Here is a 1,837-nt window from a genome sequence, read left to right as displayed (position 1 = left end):
TTCAACAATAAATTGCCCTTTTTTCCTTAAAATTGGCTTAAGATTAGCCTTACTAATTTTGACGTCAACAGTTTGGCGCTAGAAGGAGGGCCCTAATTGTGAAAAATAGTCTCATTCTCTCCACAAAATCCGAGAGCCATGAGTCGTAGTTCAAGTTCCAGAAATTCATCTCATACCCATCCTCACGAAACGAACACACCACCAAGTTCTCCACGACGGCTGGACCCTCAAATGACAGCCATGAGGGAAGCCCTCGAAAAATTGACGAACGTAGTGGGACGGTTGGAAAGGAGTCAAGCCCACTCGTCCCCACCAGATACCGAAGTGGAATTCCTCATAAGGACACAGGCAAGGCGTCCCCCCACCAGGAGGACTCTCCACTTTTCAAGGGAAGAATCCTCCAGAAGCCGAACTGACGAGCTCAGAAGTAAGGAACCTAAGGCGAGAAGGACTGCAATCGTGTTCGACAGATTGGGGACCTAGCAATCACTGACTCCTATGCAAGGACAAGCCGACTTGAAACATTCGTTGGAACAAGCAGAACCCAAACTAAGCGCACTTAAAAAATGCATTGCCGACCTGGAAGCTAAAAACAAAGGTGGCACTGAAGATTACCTAACAAAACGACATTCTCCCTTCACTGGGGATGTCCTTATGGAACCACTGCCTGAAAAATTGAAAATCCTGCAGGTCGTCGCATACGAAGGGGATGGTGATCCCCTCAGCCACCTTGAAAAATACACTTCGTGGATGGAACTACAGGAGGCAAGCAACGCAATTATGTGCCGGGCACTCCCCCTAACTCTAGGAGACAAAGCTCAAAGATGGTTTAGGAGACTGCACGAGAGGTTGGTAAAAAATTGGAATGATCTGGCCACGGCGTTCTTTCCCCAATTCATGGGCTCCAATGCCAGAACAACACCAGGAATTTTGTCGTAAGCTGCTATTGTTATCTAAGACAAGGTTCTGTTCTCATCCTCCCTTGCCAAAGGAAGGCTAGCTCACTGCCCTCTTAAGTCAAGAGTTAGTAATGAAGAGCTAGGTGATAACCAGAATGAGTAATGCATATGAGACCTTCCCAGAACCCAGAGCATAGCCTTAGACTGATTCTTCTATCCTTTGTGCTTGCCCATTGACTTACTGGTCACGTTACCGAGTTCCTAGAAATGAGCAAGGAAGGATTTTGAGCCCCAATGTCCTCGAATAGCGTAGAATGTCGTTTTCGAAGTTAGATCACCGATTTGTAATCTGATCCTGATCTTGCCCAGTGAGCATCAAGCAAGGAAAATGTGAATCCCTCAAAAGCTATCTGAGCAGGTTCAATAAGCAATCCATGGAAATGGAAAAAATATCTGACGATACGGCACTCATGGCTGTACTAGTAGGATTGAGGCCCAAAATAAGATTCTGGTGGTCAGTACACGAGGACGGTCCAAGGACTTATCATGAGTTCCTTAATCGAGCTGAGAAATACATAAGTGCTGAAGAAGCGACCTCTGACCAAGAGAAGGAGACCTCCAAACCCGACCTCAACAACATAGCGAAGGAGAAAAAACCAAGTCACAGTCCCCAGCCCGAAAGAAAGAAGGACAGGAGAGAAAGAGAACGTCATAGGGCTCAACCATAAAAATTTCGAGAGTACCACCCACTTAAAGCCTCCTTAGAAGAGGTATTCATGCAAGCCAATGTGAAAGAGGCATTTCACAGACCTATGATCCTAAAGGACGGACAGACAGAACAACATCAGGGACGATACTGCCGATATCACAGGATAGTGGGTCATAACACTAATAACTGCCGAGACTTAAAAGAGAAAGTTGAGTCCCTAATTCGAGGA

At 46.1% G+C, this 1,837-nt stretch overlaps 1 protein-coding gene across 1 annotated transcript; it reads left to right on the top strand.

Moving 5' to 3' along the window:
- Nucleotides 1–498: 498 nt before the first annotated feature.
- LOC111398323 lies at nt 499–1,627 on the top strand. The gene is made up of 3 exons (XM_023025241.1): nt 499–852; nt 964–1,042; nt 1,269–1,627. The coding sequence occupies exons 1-3, from the start codon at nt 499–501 to the stop codon at nt 1,625–1,627; spliced, it is 792 nt and encodes a 263-aa protein (XP_022881009.1).
- The last annotated feature ends 210 nt before the right edge of the window (nt 1,628–1,837 follow it).

The sequence above is a fragment of the Olea europaea genome, chromosome 8 (genome assembly GCF_002742605.1).
Source record: "Olea europaea var. sylvestris chromosome 8, O_europaea_v1, whole genome shotgun sequence".
Taxonomy (NCBI): Eukaryota; Viridiplantae; Streptophyta; class Magnoliopsida; order Lamiales; family Oleaceae; genus Olea; species Olea europaea.
The sequence above is the reverse complement of the archived record's forward strand: the minus strand, read 5'-3'. Positions and strand labels throughout refer to the sequence as shown.